The following is a 20,623-nucleotide window of genomic DNA, read 5'->3' on the forward strand; positions in this document are numbered from 1 at the left end:
ATGGTGAGCAATGTGCTAATAATAATGAATTGGTTCATAATTGATTAATTATGAAATCGAAATATATATAATCGAGATATATTTATATTTAATATTTATAAAGATGATTCTTATACAGTATTTTTTTTAGTCGATATTCTACGGAATACTAATGTTTCAAATACATGAAAATAATATCAACTATTTTCTGTATAATTTTTAACGAAAAGTATATTCACACATATAAACTTTCTTATAATCAAAGATATTTTTTCGCGACTTTGGAAAATTAAAAACTGCAAAGAATGTAGGATTTAAAATTATACTTATTACTTTATTATGGAACAATAATTTTAATTTTCTTGATTTCGAGGCAAATTATGAAAAATGTTAATAAATTATTAATGAAACAAAATAGTGTCAAAAATTCTCCTCCTTTTTCACATTTTTTTTTTTTTTTACATTTATAAATCCTGTTAACAATTTTAAACAAATTATTTTGAACAAATAACCAAATAACGCGCGATGAAGAAAAATCGGCGAGCGCAAATTGAATTATACGATTCTTCGATGGATGGCAATAAAAAAACGAGGGAGGGAGGGGAATAAATCTTATCCATCGCGAGCAATCTCGCGGAATCCCTCGATCCCACGCTTCACACCGTTAAACGGAACCGCTAATCTAAAGGCAGGGGAGGGGTAGGGGGCGTTTCAAGACGATTCCCCGCGTCTGAACCCTCGCACCGTTACAAACCATCCCGATGATCTTTACCGCCTCCTCTCTTCCGATCCACCCGCTCGTCCGACTTTATGGGGCCTGTCGAGCAAATGAAATGAAATTCATGCAAATCGCGGCGCAGCCGACCGGTCCACCGGCGCTTTTGTATCGGGGCGGTGATGCGTCCAACCTATATCACGAGGGTGAAACCGTACTTCCCCCTTTTCCAGCCGCGAGCGTAGCACGCCTCAAACGAGGCCTCGACCGCATCTTTTCACGGTCTCATTCGGTTAGACTCAATTTCATCCGTATCCCCGACGTTTGTAAATATCCGAATTGCATAGCTTGATAAAAGTAAGAATTATGTTAAAATGCTTTTAATGCTTGAGAACGTTTTAAAGTATTTGTTGTTCTGTAAATTGTGTATAATTAATATTTGAAAGGAAAATCTGTTACGTGTAATGGATTGAGATATGTAAGAATCTTGTAAAGGATAATTTAAATCGATTTATTAAATTATTTAAAATTATTGGAGATTGGTTAAAAAATTTAAAATAAAAATTGAACGATTTTGAGATATATATGAAGTGTCTCTCTTAAATGAAAGTATGAAGGTCAACTTCATTTATTCAAGTAGAATTATATATTTTTTAAATACAATATTTGGTGCAACTCGTGTAAAGATTTATTTTTTCGATCAATCGAATTCTAATCCAATCTATCATATAATTTTGACATAAAAAAATAAACTCTGATGTCATGTACAAAAGACAATTATAGATTTTCAACTGCGAGTTATTTATTTATATTATTTTTTATTTATAGTCAATTTAAATTTACATTACAAATATCTATCCATTCATTCATCTATGTAACTGACAGAATCAATATAATCGTACATATTTGATCAAATGATAAAAATAAATTGATTGTTCACTATATTATTATAATGTTTAATTTCCAAAGATTAAAAATTTAAGATAAAAATTATTACATAATTTACACACATTATTATATATTTTATACTATTTTATATCACAAAAGATCAATCTTTAATATTTTTTCTATTCTGAAAAATAAGAAGCATTATGAAAGTATTCTCCATTCTCAGATATTCGAAAATTTCCAATCAGAATACATTCTCTGCTAAAATATATCCCATATGTTGTAATTATTTTTTGCATAACATGCAGATCTTCACAATGAAAAAAAAAAAATCTCAAAAGTTTCCACTACTACTTGAATATTTTTCTTCACATATCTTAACCCACGATCTCTAATGCTAATATATACCTGATAGTTGAAGTGCAAAGAATTTGAAGTGTCAAAATTAATTTCTAATATTTTATTGAATTGATTGTTGATTTATTATTGCCTATATTGTCGTAGGTCACGCCAACAATGGACCCAATTATTACGGAAAATTTATCGGAAAACTGAAAAACTACGCGCATGGAATCAAAGGGGACGTATACGCAGTGGACGACACGACGATATTCATAAAAGGATTCTGCTACGATGGGACCGGACCGGACGCGTATTTCTGGGTGGGGAACACTTCAACGCCCACGCCGCAGGGATACATCGTCCCGTATCCGGAAATGGAAAAGATCAGGTAGGAAGAAAATTCTTTTCACCTTCTTCCACCCCGAGAGCTCAATACTCTCGTCGTTACAGTCTCCTCTCGTTATACCTCTCCTCTCGAAATTCCCATTTCGCCGCCTCTCTTCTCACTTTTCGAGGCCTGCTCGAAATGAGAACGAAAACGAGAAATGGAAAAAAAAGAAAAAGAAAAAAGAAACGATGGAGTTGCGTATGCGGTCAGGGTTGACGCGTGATGGAAACGGCGAGGGGGACGGGAAAGAAGGAAGAGAGGTGGGGGTGGCTGTTGGACGTAAGCGGCATAACCATAAGGGATGAAATGAAACTCAAAGAGCTTGTTGTGTGCGTCGATGGTAGGGTGGCCGAAGAGGGTAGTACGGGGGATGAAAAGAGAGGAAAGGACGGGAGAACGGGATTGCGGGGGTGCAGTTAATAAAACGGGAATTATACAGCGATCTCGTTCGGATTTCGTTCGCGCGAGCACTTTATTACGTTTCGACTCGCCACTCTTTCTCTCTCTCTCTCTCTCTTTTTCTTTCTGTTCCAACCGTAGTGAAATTCGATGGAAGACGCGGTAAAAACAGCGTCTAAGACTCTCTCTCGTCCCTCTTCTTCCATCCCCTTCTCTTGAAAAGCGAGTCTTTTTAAGTACAATAATGATGTCTCGTTCCAACTGGGATCCAATTGGGCGAAGATTATTAGAGGAGGATGATGGTATTAGAAGTATTTGTTCCTGTCCCACCAGCGTCGCTCCGCGTCTCCACCACGCTCGAATACGATCGATACATGGTTGTTTGCCAAAATCGTCGACGCGTATCCCCGACCAAATCGATCTAGCCAGGTTGAAAAACTGGTCAGCGGGAAATGCGGTATTATTAGAATAGTTACGAGCACAATGGTGCACGCCTATACTTTTCAAGCCTATTTTTCTTTTTTCTTTTTTTTTTTTTTTTTTTTTTTTTTTTTCCCTCTTCTTGTTATACTCTGTCCGCACAGGGACCCGGTGGTGCTCCAATCGTACAACTACACAGACATCATTCTGAAGCTGCCTGATGGGAAACGGATACGGGACATCAAATGGCTGAGCGTTTGGTGTCGTCGATTCACAGTGAGTGAAGAACATTTTTCGAATATTTTCCTTTTCTTTCTTTATGCACTTTCTTTATGTATAGAGATTTGTACGAAATCTTTTATGGGAGGATAAGTAGATTCGTATAAGAAATACTATATATTTGGATAGTGTATAATAATGAAAACTTATCTTTGATATTGTATTCGTTAAGCGTTAACAATTGTTTCCAAATTTGTGTAAGACGTTATTTATTCCATTCCATTTATATTGATTTATTATATAGGATCGTTTTTTTTTCTTGAAATGGAAAAAGGAATTGAATTATTTCTCAATCGTAAAGAAAGAATTTTGTTTCTTTGTGCTGATTCTCTTTCAGTTTTCGTATTTGATCACTTCTTACATTTATAAAATTATAAATATCGAAGATATCAATATGCACATATAAAGAATGATCTATAATACAATTCATAATGTCAGAAAGATTCTAAAATTACGAGGTTTCATTTTTAAATCAAGTTTTTAAAAAAAATTTTTTAAAAATACAATTGAAATTAATTAATTCCCTGTACGAATGAATTATTAATATTTATAAATATGAAAATAGAAAATATTTTTTTCATTTGAAAATTCATCAATTATGCTCGACTATATTAATTTTAATTCTTTTCAAAACAAAAGTTTACTCTAATTTCTTCACATTTACTCGAAACCTTCTCATTTACGTTACATTAAATTCCATTAGATTTGCTAAAATCTAAAACGGAATTTGATCCGTATAAACGGATTCTTTTTGCAAGGAAATCTTAAACTTTAACTTTCTCTCTCCCCCCTTCCTTATAAATTCCCTGTCTCGTCGAATGTCGCGACGATCGCAACGGCGATCCTCTGTAACCACCTCGTGCACGGCATTTCCAATAAATTTGTACGACATACTTGGCTGGGTTGGAAAACGGCGACGGGGCCACCCCGCGGCGCGGCGTTTTATTCGAAACCCTACGATGCGCGGAGAATGGAGATAACTTGATTTTTTGAGAAGGTCCGCCCTATCGGACGTGCATTCGTGGTCAATGGTGCGTGTTAGATGGATACGGAAGCCGGGATCAGGGGCGTGCACGCGCGTTCTCGCACATGTACACATCCGTGCGAGTGTGTTCCGTTGTTTCGTTGTGTGCACGCGCCCTATAAGCGTGCATTTAAGTCGTTCTAGCCCCTCCTCCCCCTGTTCTCTATTTTTTCCGCCCGGTTTAGGAGAAAAGCTTTGGCTGAGCATTCCGGATGAAATTCCGGCGTTAATCGCGTGATCTTTCTTTTCGTAATCACTGAATTAAATGGAAGTACAGTCGATCATCTTGTGATTTAATTATAATTATTTGTAATTATAATTGATAGTTATAATATAGAGGGATTTTAATTCGAGTAGAATTGTTCGCGAAAAAAGATACATTTATAATTTATATTATTTGGGTTAAGATGATAAATTTTTTTTATAAACGTATAGGTTATGTCTATATGTTGAAATATGAATAATATTGGTAAACCAATAACGAGCATGTTAAAGAAAACTTATAAAATCGTGTTTGGGGAATGGTAATTTAAAAAATATCCCATATTTTTAATATTCTGATATTCATGGTATAGGATATTTTTCAAATAACTATAAATAAATATAAATAAATAGAGTGGATTATTAATATCCCAGTTTATAATTAAATATCTAATTAATTTATTTTTTAATTTCGTATAATTTTGTATCATTTTATATCAACCTTGAGCGAAATAACCCTATTTTTCCGTATTTTATTAAAATAAAACTATTATTTAGAAAAATTAATAGAGGAAATAAATAAATAAGTTTTTCTCATTGAAAAATAACTTTCAATACGTTTAAAAATTCTTTAAAATATTGCGTATAAATAGTTTTTCATTTTAAATTTATAAAAAATCCGAACATTCTTGTAACATAAAAATTCTTTTATATTCTTCTCTATATTTAAATCAATAATTTTTAATTTTCCAACATCTTTCCATATAAAATGTTAATATATTCATTGAATATTTTTGAAAGATATAAAAGTCAAAATGAGATTTATTTATTTTAATTTAATTTTACTTTTATATATTAGAAATAATATAGTAATAATATATAATATATATCAAATTTAATCAAAATTATTTCATATTTTACTTCAAAGATATTTACTCTCTCTTGCTAAAATAAAATATAAATACATGATATTCGATATTAAAATTGCATTAATTTATAATCGTAGCAAATGAACAATTATACAATTTTACAAATTCATTTACTCACTCTTTATTATATTTGCCAAACCGAGAGAGTACTGTAAATAAATCTATCCATCCCGTTCGTTCACGATCCACCCTTTTGCACGCCCACTCGCTTAGCCGAGAAATCCAGAACCAGTCCGGTCTGGCTTACGCTTAGTCAGTATCGCTTACTGGAAATTTTCGAGGGAAAGGGAAAAGGTTTGAAACAGGCATATCGGCGGCGGAGAGCGGAGCTTTTGCTCTTATATTAGGAGGGCTTTAATATCGAAGTCTGAGGGGTGGTGCTCCCATACCGTGACAACCCTCCATCAGACACGCTCTGTCACCGCAAAACGCGCTGTCCGCCGCCTATGCTCCATTCTACAGGGTGTCCCGTTACGATACGGCCGGTAAGTGATCGCTGGAGTCTTTCGTATATAAATCGATCCCTCTCTCTTTCGAGTTGAGTGCACCGATCAGGGACGTGAGTGGAAGCCAGACCAGCCGGTCTAAAGGGGCGGGAAACACGATAAATGTACAATCGCGATTTTGCGATAGGAATATAAAAAAGACCTCTTATACCCCGTTTCAAATAGCATAGCTTAGAATTTGGCTTTCGAGGGTGTCCGCTTTCTGTGTGGAAATATTCGATTTCGAGAGGATTTTTTTTTTTTTCTTATTCAGCTTAACATTAAAAAAATACATACGCGCATACGTGCAATGGGGTGGAAAGGAATATTATAGGGAAAATTCTTTTTTCTATTCGTGATTTCTGTTATATAACAATTATTATTATTTTTATTGTTAAAGTTAAAAAATAGTTGGTTAAAAATCAAGAATAATTTCGGATGAAAATTACATCTTTTAAGTACATCTTAAAATACCAACTTTTCCAGAATGATCATGTACACAGCGAAAAGGTGTAAATGAACCTCGCCACTGTACACCGTGTTCTTCTCCCAATACGATGGAAAATCTCGACGATCCCCAGAAGGGCTCTTGTTTCCCTCTGATATGCCGTTCTTCCATCTATTCGTGACTCGCTGAAGACTCGAGACGACGAGGGGGCTGACCGATACGTACAACAGTAGGGGGTTGGATGTAGGTTTTGCTTGGATATCTGGTAGACAGGAGCTGTCTATCAGTCGGCATACCCTTGCGATACGTCGAAGGATGTATTGTTGGAATAAGCCTTCTTCTTGTTCCGCTTTTCCTTTCCCTCCCCTCGTATCGTAGCTATAGATACCACCGCCATAGTCGAAGCAGTTGGGTTCCTTTTCAAAAGAACTCCTGGAGATATCCTTGCTCGATATCAAACCACCGTTCAATGGACCACTGATTCAGATAGGATTTAGCAATTTTTTTTTTTTTTTCTTTCTCTCTTTTCCAGCTCCCTTTACCGACCAACGTCCAAAACGGTCCCACCACTTTTACACGCGATTGGGGGAGGGAAGCCTTTGATTCTCGGGATTTTATCCGCGAGGCTTCCTCGAGGAATCCAAAACGGTTCAAACCGTTGATCGTTCTTTCATCTCGATCTCTTATTCCCTTTCTCCCTTTTTCAATGCTCTATTATTTTTCGATGCTCTATTTTCTTAATTGTAGCGGTGAAAGAAGAAGATCGGTTTAATAAAAGATCGTGCTTCTTTCTTAATTGTTTCATGTAATCATGTATATGGTCAAATATATATATATATATACATCTTACGAAAGTTCAATTAATAAGTTGTGTCGTCGAAGAGAGCAATAGTTTCATCATGCGAGACGTTATAAGTAAGACATATTCTTCGAAATATTGATATTACTTTCGTTTCTTGAAATATAATTTCGTGTGAGACAGAGAAAAAATTATATTTAATCTGTCTTTATCAATTTGCTGTAAAAATTTGAGGATTGATTTTATGCGAAGAGATATTCTTTATATGCAATTCTTTGTGATCTATATTCAGATAAATTTTCATTAAAAATCAGATTTTTTTAAGACAGATGAATTTTGTAAGATAACGCATAGAAAATTATTTTTGTTTCTTATGAATGAGGTATATCTCATGAATCTGAATGTTGTCTATCGAAGGCTAACAATGATATATAAAATGTAAAAAAAAAACAAGATATCTCGTCCGTGACATCATACGAATAATATTGCGTCACGAAATATCTCGACTGGCATTGTGGCATTGTACGAGCGATATTGTGTCGCGAAATATATCAATTGTGGTGTCCTATAAACGATATTGTATCATGGAATATTTTATCCATGTTTGTTCATTAAAATATGCAGTAAAAGTTGAATAAATTTATGAAATAACTGCATATATACATAAATTAATTATCTAAATATAAATATAATAGAATAAAATTATTCTTTATGCATCACCAAAGAAAAAAAAAAGAAAAGAAATAAAATACATGTTATACTATTTATTTCTCGATATTTCTTTCATCATTCTTTTCTTATATATTTCTTATATATTTAAAATATAAAGCTCTGATCGGACTAGATTGCGAATTAAGAATCGATTTTATTACTCTATAAGTGCTTGTTCCCGATTTTCAATCAGTTATCCAACTTATATCGAAGATATAAGTTCTCGTGATATCCAATAAGCCGTTATTTGATAAAATGGTAGACATACAATCAAAAGAATCAAAAAAATAAATAAATAAATAAATAAATAAATCACAAGAAATCTGCTCTACGCATCGTAAGCTATGTCCAGAATGTTATCTTCTGTCTGACCATTGAACGATATAAACTACTGTGGCATGCGTGATCGCACCACTCGTACGCCACTACTACTACATGCGAGAATCAACCAGAAATACATAAAGAATTGGAATTGTTTTATCTTTGAATCTCATACATTCTTTTCACATTAGAAAAACAATTCAACAACTATTTTTATTAATCTATTTACAATTAGTTTTAAATTGCATAATCATTTGTTTAAAAATCTTATTATTTTTATTTTTATCTTATTTTGTTTTATTTCATATACTTTTATATTTTTATTTCCTTTGTTATCTTTCCTTCGTTCTTAAAGCATTCTTCTTTCCTGTTCAATTAGGTAAATAAATATATTTGTTTTTAATTCGAAAGAAGGAAACAGTGAAAATAGATATTGAAGCTGATATTTAATCAACTCGAAGATATCCCGAATTCGATCCCCTAAACGGCAAATTATATCTCGGTGGCGCATTTAAATTATATCAGCTAGGGTATCGCTCCAACCACCGGTTTTCGGCTATGGTTGTGTTTTAACCGGAAGAAGAAAGGGTCGTCCTGTGGGCGTGTCACGGCATTTGCATTTGAATTCCCCGTCTCTTTCCCCGAACACAGGAGTTAATTAAACGCCTTATAGTTTTCGGGGTGGGATGACGAAGTACGACTGCTTGTGGCACCAAGTGGACGATCCTAGCCCGCGAGAATGTCAATTAATAACCGTTTCAAACGGATTCTAAACACGAGACGAGACGAGACCTGTCTTTCGTTTCCAAAATAGGATTCTCATTAAGTCTTCATATATTTTCCTATATTGCGCATCCATGAGGAATATTTTCAATTTTTATCGCTGTATAATATATATATATATATATATATATATATATATATGTGTGTGTACGACGTGTTTATTGAAAAAATATTGTCATAGGTTACGCAGCTTTGTGACGGAAAAATGTGTGCGGAACAGCAAGGCGAAAACATGAGCGAAAGCTCTCATATAAATCGTTTGCATTGACAGTATTTATTGTGCCGGAGCGGCGAATGATTTCCAGTCACGTTGAAGGACTTCTCGGAAAACACTCCATGGCATTCCCGTTTCGCTCTTTCCAGCCGGTCGACGCTAATCGTCGATCGGAAACCGGTAATATCGTCTCCAAATATTTTATAGCTGACACGATCGTTGAATATATCGATGGTGCAAAAAAAAAAAATAAATAAATAAATAAATAAAAATAAAAAAATAAAAAAGAAATATTTGTAAACACGAGACGATATATTTCCCGATCTCATGAAATGATCAAAATATTTTGATACTTACTTTCAATCACGTCCGCTCTTGGTGATTAAAACATTAAAACAGAAGGAAACAATTTATTCCTATTAAACGCGAAAAATTCCACTTATGAAGTTGTTTGAAAAAAATGCGGAGAAACAGCAACGCAAAAAAAAAAAAAAAAAAAGAGAAAGAAAGAAAAAAAATGTTCCGCTTAAATTTCATCGTGCGAATAGTTGAAAAAAATTCGAAACAACGTTTAACCAGAGTATAAACGAAATTTTTTTTTTTTTTCTTTTTTTCCTTAAGGATTATTTCCCACTTTTTTCTTCATTAACGATACATCAACCATTCGTTAAAATTCTATATCCTGATTGGCGGGGTTGGTGATTAAATTAGTAATGCTTACCGGGTTTTTTTTCCACCGGCACGATCCATTCATTCGAAACCACTTTTAATCCGTCGATATAACTCGATGAGTTATTGTTTTGTAAAAAAAAGTGACGGAAAGTTGTAAGTTGTGAATTGGATCGGGCCCATCACTAGTCCTGGGTAAAATTGTTGCGCATGGGCAGAGAGCAGTACGCCGGGTCGATGTTGGCCGGGGCTGGCTGACTGGCTGCCGGCTGCTAGCAGACGATACTCTCCCCTTTCTCTTCGTCTCTATCTTCCCACCCTTCTGCCCTCTCTCCCCTCCCCCTCCCGCCTCTTCACTTCTATCCTAAGTCTAACCTTTCTCTGTCTCCGTTTCGCGTCCTCGTTCCCTCCAAAATTCTTGCCCTCCATCCTTGTCGCCACTGTTCTCGCGCTCGCTTCCGCTTCCCCCTTTTTATACCGCTGTATCTGCAAAGACCTTCCCCCACTCCTCCTCCTCCTCTCGAGCGTTTCTTTTTCTCTCTCCCTCCTCCCTCCCCCTCCTTTTTTTTCTTTTTTTTTTTTTTTTTTTGGAAAAATTATTTAGTTTTCGTCGTCGTCGTTTTCATTCTCATTCACAGATTTGTCCCTCTGTGAACCTCACTCCTTTATTCCCTCCCTCATTGTTTCCCGCAATTTTCTTACCATTGCAATTTCTTTCCTTTCGCCGTTTGTTTTTTTTTTTGTTTTTCTTTTTGTTCTCTTTTTATTTTCCCTCTCCATTTTTTTCGATAGGTTTCGCTACGAATGGTCATTACCCCCTCCCCACGGTCTCGTTACGTCGCTACGTCTTCCACGAGCTTCAAAGAGCCGCCATTTTGAGAAGACTTGGCCGATGGCTACGCTCAGACTTCGGGAGGAGCGAGATATCTCGCTTTTGACGGGATCGAAAAAATACTTTCGATCGAGTGCTTGAAAAAGAAGCGACGACTCTTTGAATTTTAAAGGGACAATGCCGCGGCATAGCTAACAAGGATTTTTCCAACGGCAGAAATAGGGGGGGAGGGGAGAGGGAGGGTGAAAAGCTTTCTTGTTAGTCCTCGTTTTAAAAAGTGGACTATCGATGCTGATTGATAAAAAGCGGTAAACGATATCAAAGGGATTAAAAGAGTTGAATAAATTCCATTCTGATTTCTTACTCTCTCTCTTTCTAATTGTGGGAAACATTTTTCTTTTTTCCCCGGATTAAAATAACAACCTTTTATTCTATTCAATAATGTACAAGATATTTCATACTATTCTAATTATAAAAGTAGGAGGATAAAGAACAGTTTAAGAATGGAAAATAGGGGGAAAAAATTATATAAAATTCGTCTAAAAACGTCTTTTTTTATAATTATAATTAGAAGCAAATATTAAAGACACAATTTCTATATATTAGCATTAGAGATTGTGGAGGGTTGATCGTTTTATTTTTTTTCTATGTTGCTTTTTAATTTATGAAAATTATTTAAAATATTCATATGTGTCTATAACTTTGTATTGAAATTTTTTTACAAACTTTAGATTTTTTTTTATTATCTGATAAAAATGAAAATATTGGAGGAAAAGAAAGATAATTCTATATAGTCAAAGTGAGTCAAAATATATATTTTAGTATACTTTTTTTTTTGTTTGAAGCTTAGCTTATCGAGAAAATCAAATAAAGTAATCAAGTGAAATATTTTTCAAATAAAAATGAATTTTGACTAATTCACGTTTGAATACGAGTGGATTATTGTCAAGAGATTATTCTATATACGAAGATAATTGATTCAACAAATTTTCAAATTCAATTTTATGGAAAACGAGTTTTTAAATAAAAACAAATCGCTTTGTCGATTATTTATTCGTATCCAGCCAAGAACGAGAATCAAATTTATCTGTACTTGAACAATTTTCAAAATGATTTTTTTCGAATCGAAGCTTCAAACGAATAAAATATTCGATTTATCTTTCCATATAAGTAGAATCGTTTCCAAACTCTGCAAAACAATTTTTTCTCTCATTTTCACTCGTCGATTATGTTTCTGCAATTTGTTAAAAACTACTGTTGAAAAACTACTATCTGATAATATTCAAATCATCACAGAAGAATCCACAATCAAATATTTTCCATTATATGGAAATTATTGCACATTTTTAAGAAGGAACCTCGTATTTAATCGCGTAACTCATCGTGTGGCTCATGAATCGTGGCGTGTACTGTAACAGGACGCCATTTTGAAGCCGTCCCAAAGCCTCGCACACATTTCAAAGCGGCCGCAACGGTGCATCAGGTGCACGAGGATGTTGCAACCACGCATATAAGGCCATACACACACATACACACGCGTATGCGATGTGGCAAGCGCCGCTGGAACCTCGCCAGAACTATAAAATTACCCTTCCCGCCTGAAAAAAACGGTACGCCATCGAATTTTTAACACCGCGACGCTAATCGACCAAAAGTTCGCATAGAATTTGCCTCCTGTGTTTTTCCCCCATCCCTCCTTCGCAAAACAGAGATATATCATAGAGATATATATTAACTAGCGAGGAGAATGGCCATCGCGAGTTTAAAAAAAAAAGAGAAAAAGGAAAACTCGAGAAAAGTGCAAAATTAACACGAGTACGAAACACCCGACCAACCGGTCCCGGACTTTTCCACTGTCTAAGTAACCCTCCCCTCCTCCCTCTGTCGGCTTTGGGGGGGCTTTGGTCGAGCGTGCATTTCCTCGGTACATATGAACAGTAGCTGCGCAGGCAGCATTCGGATACACATAAGTGGTCGAGTACACACGAGTAGACGGGGAAATGAAATACTGGGCAGAGTGGTTGGCTGGCGATGGTGCAGAAGGAGAGCGGGTTGGTGGAAACGGGTGAAACAAAATGAATGCGAACGAGGCGAAGTGGAACGAAGTTAGTATCTCGCGTCTGACCACCAACGTGCTTCAACAAAAGTTATCATTTTTCGTTGCGAGCCGAGCCGAGGCAAGCGAACTCTCTCTCTTTCTCTCTCCGTCTCAATTTCCAGATTTTTCCTTTACTCGTTACTCTCCTTTATCTCCTTTTTTTATTCTCTCTCTCCTTTCCTCTTCTCTTTCTTATATAATAATTTTCTTTTCGCCTTTCTTCCTTTAACAACTTTTAACTCTACCCCTTTCCAGTCTAACTAACACCGTCCTTGTGTATCGGTTCTCGGCTTCTCCCTTCCTCGCGTTTTCACTACTATTCCCCTACTTCTCTCTCTCTCTCTCTCTCTCTCTCTCTCTCTCTCTCTCTTTCTTTCTTTCTTTTCCCCTTTCCCCACTCATTCATCCCGCTTTCTCGCGGCCTCTCTCTGTTTGACCGACTCTCTTTCGCACCCTCTGTCATCCGCTTCCCCTCTATATATATATCTATATATATATCTCTTTCTCGCTCACCGACACGCCGATTGGACGGGAGCTTGCGAAAGTTCCAGGTATTCCGGAGGACCGCCCACCGGTCCTCCTGTAGCCGGGAAAGTTTCGTCATTCCGTGCAGGATAGGGAGGGAATCTGGATGCTGATGTTGCTCCGCCAGTGACGCTTGTATACCTTGGCAATTGGTCGCTTCTATTCAGAAATCACGCGACCAGCCACTTTCTAACAACCTCTTCCACGAAGGTTGTAATTAAATTTCCAAGAATTTCGCGAATGACCCAGATCGACTGTCTCTTGGAGTCGAGCCTTTTTCGCGATCTTTGCTCGTTTTTTCGTTGCATATATTCGTTAAAAAAAAGAATAGACGATGAGAAGAAATGAGAAGAAGCAAAAATTCAAGGATGCAAGAGCAATGTTGATTATATTCGTTAACGGGAGTAAAGGTTAGAGTAGATATCAATCCCCAGGCGTGGTGTGGAAGCTCAGCCTTCGGAAAGAAGTTGGAAGTGACGCGAGAAATCCGTGTAATTAGACTGGTGGAACGTATTTAACGGGGAGCTTATCCCCGGTTAGTATAAAGTTTCGGTTAAAAAAAAGTTCCATTAAATCCGCCGGCTAAGATATAGAGGAATTACGAGGAGGAGGGTGGCTCTTTTAATTTATCACCTACTTAAAGTACGCTGCTTCGATGAAAACGAGTCCCTTTTAAGTCCGATTTCCAAGCTTCCAAACCAATTGCTCGGTCGTTGGATTGGAATTTTTAGCGAGCTTCGCGAAAACGCGAGATACATGGAGCTAATCTTTTTCCATAAAACCGATCACTCCCCTATGTAAATTATTTTTATGAATATATTTTCCTTAGAATATATTTGAAAATTTCCAATTTGTTGAATCCAATTAAATTAACAATTAATTTATTCAATAAATAAAAGTTGTATGTATCAAAAGAAACAATTTTGCAAATATTTAATGAATTAATGGGCAGAGAATCATATTGATAAAATCATAAAGTACAAAATATTTATAAATGACATTTTGGAAAACAGTTTTCCTTATATTCCTTGGTTTGCTGATTTTAAAATTATATTTGGCACACTGCAATAACTTGCAACTATCTTAAAATTATCTCATATTTTCATATTTTTGATTAGACGTCATTACGATCTCCAATTAAATTTTTATTTATCCTGTAACGAAGATACAAAATCTATTTTCAAAGATAATGAATGAGAACAGACTAACGTTCGTACAAATGAAATTCGTACAAACAAATTTTCGCTGTATTTAACAACAGCAAAATTTATTTTTCGAACGGTTAAACAAGATTTTTCCACCATCTTAAGATCCCAGACGATAACTGCATTATCAATATAATTGTTAGAGACAACCTTGAACGATAATCACGGAAGACTAGAATTCCTGACTCGGTAGCAGTAAGCTACAACGTAATGTAGGTTTGCTCTTGTTTGATGGAGAACATAAGGGATGTTGGTATCGAGCCTAACAAGGCTCGATGTCTCAATTTCCGTAAGAACGTGCGCCTCGCAACAGGGGGTGTCCAATATGAAGGGGAACGTGCGCCTGACTGGTGACGATATGGGGCTGATAAGGTGTTAAAATAATATACAATTATGATCTGTCTTTTTAGCACATCAGATGAATCATCCATTCCGTTTCTTCCATCCCTTTGTGATTATTAATATCTTGTTATCGATAATAAATAATAACAGATAATTAGAGAAAACGTAGGAAATAGTAGGAGGAAGAAAAAATTAGAACCAATTTGTTTTTGATTCTATGCATTATTTTCGTAATATCCGAATTTATATTTCCGATTATCCCAAATAATATCCCAAATAAGGAGACATCCTAGTTATATTATTTGGATAAATAATTTCTTGAATAATTGAAAGAAATCAATTTTCAAATGAATGCTTATTAATTTAATAATTTAATGAAAAAAATATGTTATAAAAAATAAAGAATTTAATTACACGTATATACGTAACTCGTTCTTCAAATTTCAAATAATCAATAGATTTTTAATAGATTAAAAAAAATTGCTTTTGAAGGTTAAAAATATGAGAGAGAAAAAGATACGAGGAAAAGATACGATATTTTTCCAGTCAGAAGGGCGAAGTATTAGATCCGTTTGTCCTTGGTTGCATAGTAGCGTCTCTTTCTCCGGAATTGTTTCTTGATGCTATCTCTGACTCTCCAGTTTGTTAGGGGGATTTATTTGATTGAATATCGACTGTTCGAGCCAACCCGCCTGGGCTATAACGAGTATATCAGCATCGGCCGTATCGTACACCCTCCTCCGTCCACGGGGACCGCCCCCGTGAATTGTGTTCATGGGGTGGTACGATGTGGATCTTAATCCAAATCAACTGAACGGAGACTTGATCACGTCTTTTTTTTTTTTTTTTTTTTTTCTTCTAAAATAAATAGATTTATCTGAAAATATCATATACAATCTTGGAAAGAAGTTTTCTCGAAATACAATTTTTCAAATATTTAACAGTGTTAAGAAGTTTTTAAACTTCTTTTTTTTTTTTTTTTTTAGAGACGCTCGAATGAATTTTTTCCAAACGTAGCAAAATTAGCATTAATATTTTTACAATTTTTCAGTAGAAGAACCTTTCACGCCACGTGGAAGACATTACGGTTGAGAGGTTTATATACACGGATGCGTGTATGACGCATACACAGACTTAAGGATCTTGCATAATAGAACCCGATTCGAATCTAAATCCGGGCTTACGAGATAAATAGTCTATTAGGGGCTGCACTAACCCCCGTATGAAACTTGGACCGGTCTATAACGATCAGATCAAAGGTATCGAATTGATGGGGACCCTCGTGATCATCGTATCCCGATTTATAAATCGCCTGTGTCATTTTCCCTGCAACGAATCTATCGAAATTGTCATCGAGCGATTTTATTGGAATTTTTTGATTCTCGAAAATTTTACTTTTTTTTTTTTTTCGAATGCATTGTAGAGATTCCACGCGTTGGGGCAAGATTCTAAATAAATTAATCTTTGGAAATATTTTAGGAGTTAGTATATCTCGTCATTACATTTCTTGTTTTATAATACAGAATTAATTTGTTAATTGAATTATATCAATTTATTATTATGAAATAATACCAAGTAGTATCTAAATATTTTGAAAAATATCACTTTTCTCACACTTCTTTATTTTATTATTTTCTTATTTTATTTTACAATGATCTAAAATTAATTTTTTAACACTATGCTATTCATTTTATGGATATAAATAAATTTTAATGGAATATGTTGATTTATTTTTGAATGTTATATATGTAAAAAAAAAAAAATATTAAATCAGATCCATATTAAACGAAATTGACATCCAATATCAAAGTTATATTTATAGTGGATGAATATCATCGCTACAACGGCATCAAAGTTATAATTAAATGGAATTAAATTAAATTAAGTTAAATTAATAATATACACGATGTTTAATAATTAGTAATAATAAAATTTTCATAAAAAATATATATATATATATTATATATTCTTCTTTATCTCAAATATTTAAGTGTTTAATTTATAATTTCTATATTTGATATAGAAAATATCTGTCGAGAATTAAAATTAGATGAGTCACCTGTAAAAGATTAAAATGAATTATATTAAAATTATATTAAAGTGAATAATGTAGCCATAAATCAAATAATATCCATCAGATAAATGAGTATCCATCAGAGATTAATTTACTCTAAGAATCACCAATCTCTTCTAAGAGAAGATTTCATCTATGAAGTTGAAGTATTTCTTAATACATATAGAAAAAAATTAAATCGAATCCACGTGAAAAATTTCTTCGAATTATTAGAATATTATATCCAAAAATTATTTTTTAATTGAAGCAATCATTACAATTTTTTCCTGACAAGAAATCTACTATATTTATTTATAATATCTCATTAAAAATTATTAATCTCATTTAATTTTTAGTTAATTACTATTATATGATATTTCATTCATTGCCAAAAGAAAATTTGTTCCAAAAGATCGAAAAGATAATCGAGAAGTTAAGAAAATATAATAAGTACAATTTAATATTTTTATTTTTAAACTTATTCTTTACTTATTGTTTTATAAGAGAAATTCTTTTGATATTCGAAAGTTTGTCCAAAGATCACTAAAAATTATATACTTCTAAATCGAAAATAAAAACTATATAAAAATAATTTGAAATAACTCGGCTAGATCTTGAAAAAAGAAAGAACAAGGATAGGTTATTCGTATCAAAAAATGAAATATAAATGAAATTCAATTATTAATCGGAATATTGCGCAAAGTGTAATATTCCAAGGAAGATACACGTGTAATCGTGTGGGCGATTCCACGAAACGCAAATGAAAAAGTATTCATCCGATAAACTGGCTATTTAATGTCAAGAGTTCAGATTGAACTATCGAGACACGTGGCTCCCTGTCAAATTTGATTACTCCGTAGCAACCCACGACTTCACGATATTACAATGTAATTAAATTGCACGTGTACCAAATTTTCTTTCCTTTTTCCTTCAATATCACTCTCCCTGTTTTCCCAATACGAAATCGTTTGAAATAATACCGGAAATAATAACGAGTTAATCGAGAATTAATTTATTCATCTTCGAAAACATATCAGCGTGGAAACATATCAGTGGGTGGCTGAATCCTCGCATAAAGACCAATTTTGAGAAGATCGTGCCCACTCAAAACACCATTAAGCCCGAGTTCTAGTTCATTGGTATCCAATTTTCTCTCTCTCTCTCTCTCTCTCTCTCTCTCTCTCTCTCTCTCTCTCGCACGTTTGTGTGTATATTCGGGCACATAGCCACTCGCCAAGGGTGGATATGATTGACGAGCCCTTAAACGAAATGGGATTAATGCGCGTGCAAATTTCAAACTCCATCCCCCCGTGAAGGGAGACGTCGGCCGGGCTTGGCTGATAATCATTATTATTAACGATGGTATTAGTATTCGACGAAGTGAGGACTCGGGAGAACTCAAAGGGAGGCCACTCTATTTTCCGAGGATCGACGAGGCTTTATCACGGGGACAGAAAGATGAGGAAAAGTTCGAGGAATCCATTTTGCCCCCTTCGTTTCTAATTGCCTTCGTGGCGATACGTTTTCGTTTTCGAAACGAAACGTCTCTGGCACGAGATTGGAGAAAGATTTAAGAATAAAGATGCGCGTTAATTTGTCGGTTGAATGCTCGTAAAGGCGTGTACATCGGTGGATGATTAATTTCTGAAAGGGAAGGCCATCTCTTCGTGATGTTGCCTTTTGAAACGTCGGTCGGTTAATGAAGAAGTTTTCTCAGCCACCGGTTTCCGGCCAAGGAGGAAAATTATTAATCCATCCTTGGCGTTTGATTCGAGTCTTTTGAATACCGAATTGATTTTCTTTTTTCTTTTTTTTTTTTTTTTTCGTCGCGATTAATTCTTCTGAAAGAGATTCGCTAAATATCCGAACAGTTTAGATTGATTTGTTCTAACAATTTGATACATTATTTTTTTAATGTAGTCGACCTGTTATTTGCTAAATTATTTAAGTCAGTAATATCTAGAATTAAATACGAGGTTCTCTGATATATATATATATATATATATATATCAATAAATTTTACATGTAAATTATTAATAGTTAATATATAAATTTTTAACAGAATTTTTTTCAGTTTAATATATATGTATATTAGGTAATATATGTTATAATAGTTTATAAAGTTGAATAACTTGAATATAGAACTCAGTACGTTTTAAAAATCAATTTCAATAATATCATATTAATCCATTTTAATAAGTGTTACTAAATATTATAGATATACATATATTAAATAAATATATATTAAAGTATTATAAAAGTATTAAAATTTTATAATTACATTATATATAAGTATAAAAGAATAAAATTATCATAAATCATTACATTGTAGTAGTCAAAAGGACAATTTTCATGAAAATTTCTCGAAATTTCTTCACGTGTCTTTAGTGGATCAATCTTTTTGAGCCAAGCAAAAAAGAGGCAAAGTTACAAGGAGATTGGCTTCCTCGAAAATTTCGTGGCCGAGTTGAACGTGAAGAATTCGAAAGGCCTGATCGAGAGAGAGAGAAAAGTAAATAATTTAACGAATCGTACGACCCTGATATGGAAAACTCATATCGTCAGTTCAAGGTATCGCACGTATCGATTCCTTTGTAGACAAAAGTCTGGGAGTCGGTTCCAAAGAACATCTCGAAACCGTGGAATCAGGCCACGTATACAGTAGCCTTGAGCGGAATATCGAAGACGCCGAAGATATTCACCGACTTTTCAATCTTCGACTCTTGGCATACTTTTCGAGAAGTCGATAAAAAAGACAATAGAAAAATAGGGACCGATAGAACTGGTTAATCGGCCCACGTGCACGTACATAACACATGGTTAATCCCATCAAAAAATTATCTTTCAATTAGAAATATATATATATTTGAATTGAAAAAGATAATTAAATTTATAAAAAGAAACTATCAATCAAGAAAATTCTGTTGTTACTTTTATCATTGAATGCTCTTCTACAATTCTAATTGTTGAGACTTATTAAAATTAAATATGTGTAGAATCATATTACAATCAATTATAATCATATAGAATTATATATCTATTATGTTCAATTATAATGAATTCACAAATTATATAAATGTTATAAAATATTATATATATATTATATAAATATTTTTAAAAAGATTGTAACACAAGATAAAAACTTTGTTGAACCAGAATTTTCAATCTTTTGAAATCGCGAGTTTTCTAAAATCGATATTTAATTATTCTTTTTTTTATTATAATAACGAAGAATTCATTTTGACGATCCAAATTTCCTTTTTCCATTTTGAAAAAAATTTGTTTAATTGCTCAACGAAATTAAGTATTAAAATGAAGACAAAGAGGAAAAAGACAAAAGATAAAAAGGAATTCCAAAAGAGAAAGCGTATATAAAATTGTATCGTGTACGCGAAATAGATTTGTCCAGGGTTTACGGAATGAGTTGAGAAATCGTCGCGAGTGTTGAATTTTTTCCCATAAAACGTTCCCCCGAGGATAAGCAAGTAGATCACCCTGTATAAGGGATGGAATCCGTTTCTCGGATTTTACGAGGTCCCGCTTGAGATCTTTTTTTTCTTTTTTTTTTTTTTTT

The 20,623-nt window shown here is 34.1% G+C and overlaps 1 protein-coding gene across 5 annotated transcripts in view; it reads left to right on the forward strand.

The window, feature by feature from the left end:
* LOC122720821 (protein Skeletor, isoforms B/C) overlaps positions 1-20,623 on the forward strand; it is a 61,799-nt gene that overhangs the window by 36,141 nt on the left and 5,035 nt on the right. For all 5 annotated transcript variants that reach the window (XM_043947833.1, XM_043947834.1, XM_043947831.1 and 2 more), the window contains exons 3-4: positions 2,087-2,312; positions 3,296-3,407. In XM_043947833.1, the coding sequence (XP_043803768.1) occupies positions 2,087-2,312; positions 3,296-3,407 (338 nt within the window). The remainder of the gene's footprint in view (positions 1-2,086; positions 2,313-3,295; positions 3,408-20,623) is intronic.

Source organism: Apis laboriosa, unplaced genomic scaffold, assembly GCF_014066325.1.
Source record: "Apis laboriosa isolate Shangri-la unplaced genomic scaffold, ASM1406632v1 scaffold1321_cov151, whole genome shotgun sequence".
In the NCBI taxonomy this organism is placed as follows: domain Eukaryota; kingdom Metazoa; phylum Arthropoda; class Insecta; order Hymenoptera; family Apidae; genus Apis; species Apis laboriosa.